Raw genomic sequence first — 2,281 nt, forward strand, 5'->3', positions numbered from 1 at the left:
AATATATAAATAAATAATAACAATAATAATAATAATAATAATATCCATCCATCCATCGCTTCTGGGCCAAAGTGCCCAAACTACAATAATAATAATAATAATAATAATAACATTACTGCCACAAATAATCACTTTTTGTATTTACATTTTATTTTAATTATTTTAAAAATGTGTTTGTGAGGGGTGGGAGGACAGTCCTTTTTTTAAATTGGGTGTAGGGGAGGCTGAAGAAGTTCTGTTTTATTCTAACCTCATTGATAAAACCCATCGCAAACGTGAGGAATTTAAGCTCTAACTAATTTTCACTAATGTCATTTTGTTTTTGTAAGTCCATCACAATCAACTCCTAAACTTGTTCAGTCAACGACAAATGCTCAATGTCAAATCGAGCACTAAATATACACACAGTCCTTATCACAGAAAAATGCAGCCTATACGTGATTCACTCGTCCTTCAATGTCACATGATGCACATCTGTTAAATAAAGACACAGCAGCCCCCCCCCCCCTCCCCTCGGGGACAGAGAATTGTAGAGCTCATTGTGATTGGCTGACAGGAATGTCCCAACAACGACGGACTGTGACAAGTCAAAGTCGTCGGGTCTGTGAACTTCAATGTCCACACGCGGCTGCGCTGTAATCTCAATAATGTATGACCAGGTCAACAGGTGTTCAGGAATAATGGATGGTGGTGAAAACGCCTCTCAGCTGAATGCATTATGTATTAAAAGCTCTATACAAACACAATACATCACATTACACTGCATGTCACAGCACACATGCCCTGAAGCTAAAGGTTTACATTTATGCTTAAGCAAATGTTGCCCGTTTAAAATGTGTGCTTCTTGTAAACGGCAGTTACGGAACGCTTTTCAGGTCATGACTTTGTGCTACTGGAAAAAGAGATTTGAGGTGGGAATAGCATGTACAGGAAAGGAAATGAAGGAAAAGTAACATGTAGTACTGCTGGTGTTTTAACTTATACTGTATATAGTATATTTTCACGTCTTTGCCGAGTCTGTCTCTTTGATAACGCTTCACTTTTGCCAAACTAACAAGTCTTGGGGGCTTTCAACAATTCAGCAATAAGAAAATATTCTTATCTAGGATATACAGATGCTCGCACGCATCATATACACAAATATATTTACACACACACACAGACAACCGTACTCTCTTCTGTACAGCAACATGTCTCCGTACAGTTTGGTTTTGCATGGACAATGTTCCCACAATCACTTTTAAAGCATCGCAAACTCCGCACGCACACAATTATAAACTCGTCTGTGATGACAGACGTGGATAATTAAGCAGTGGATCAAAATAAATACCCGTGATTATCTTCACATCAACAGGTAGACGCGGAGCTGTCACTCACGCCGTATTGTTTTGTGTCTTTATACCAGCGAGCGATACGGGGTGTGAACCTGCGTGGGTATTCATTAGCATAAACGATGATAGATAACGCTGATTCAAATTACAGCCTTTGTTGTAAATGAATATTTTAGTGAGCAAAGCTGCACCAGCAAAACACAATAGTACACATGCGGAGTTTTAATACGCTGCACCAGCAAAACACAATAGTACACACGCGGAGTTTTAATACGAACAAAAAAACAAAAACAAAAAAACAAACACGTGTAGTTGGTAATGCCGATGCAAAGCAGCACACAACTTATTTACATTTAGATTCAGGGTTGGGGGGGTCAAACGCCGGGGACGATAAAAAAAAACGACACAATAGAAAATCAATCAGAGCTGTGACATCAAAAGTTCCCAGAGTTGAACCAACATTAAAGCTGACAGCCAGTTAGCTTAGCATTTCATAGCTTAGACAGGTACAGCAATGCAAAGAAACATTCTGCTAACACAGTTGTCCTACAGTCTGGTGGGTGTATGAACCGAGTTATAAAGAATTAAAAAAGTTAGCATCATACCTGTGTTCTCTGTGTCACAGCCATTTCACAGCCTTGTCCGGAAGCCTGTCGTTCCACAGAGGTTCCTGGTCCTACAGTCGTCTGTCGTCTGGATCGTCCACGGAGTCTGGTAAAGACCAAGAAAAGGTGAGTAACTCAACTAGTCACATAACAAGGATAAAACAACATGTTGCAGCGCACTTGTAACATTATTTTGAGCAAGTTAACGGCTAAAACTAAAATCTAACTTTATTATTGATATATTGATACCAGTAAGATTACTGCTTAACAACATTTTTACCGTTAGCAATACTTTACCATTGAAATTTTCTGAAGATTTTACAAATAATATACCAACTGCTATAA

General features: G+C 38.7%; 1 protein-coding gene across 5 annotated transcripts in view; it reads right to left on the bottom strand.

Moving 5' to 3' along the window:
• Positions 1 to 1,678: 1,678 nt before the first annotated feature.
• Positions 1,679 to 2,281, bottom strand: part of grm8a (glutamate receptor, metabotropic 8a) — a 269,940-nt gene continuing 269,337 nt past the window's right edge. For 4 of the 5 annotated variants that reach the window (XM_017034395.2, XM_025057310.1, XM_017034393.2 and 1 more), the window contains one exon: positions 1,679 to 2,042. In XM_017034395.2, the coding sequence (XP_016889884.1) occupies positions 2,008 to 2,042 (35 nt within the window). In that variant the 3' untranslated portion in view covers positions 1,679 to 2,007. The remainder of the gene's footprint in view (positions 2,043 to 2,281) is intronic. The other variant, XM_017034397.2, reaches the window with a different exon arrangement.

This window comes from Cynoglossus semilaevis, chromosome 8 (genome assembly GCF_000523025.1).
Source record: "Cynoglossus semilaevis isolate Cse_v1.0 chromosome 8, Cse_v1.0, whole genome shotgun sequence".
NCBI classification, from domain to species: domain Eukaryota; kingdom Metazoa; phylum Chordata; class Actinopteri; order Pleuronectiformes; family Cynoglossidae; genus Cynoglossus; species Cynoglossus semilaevis.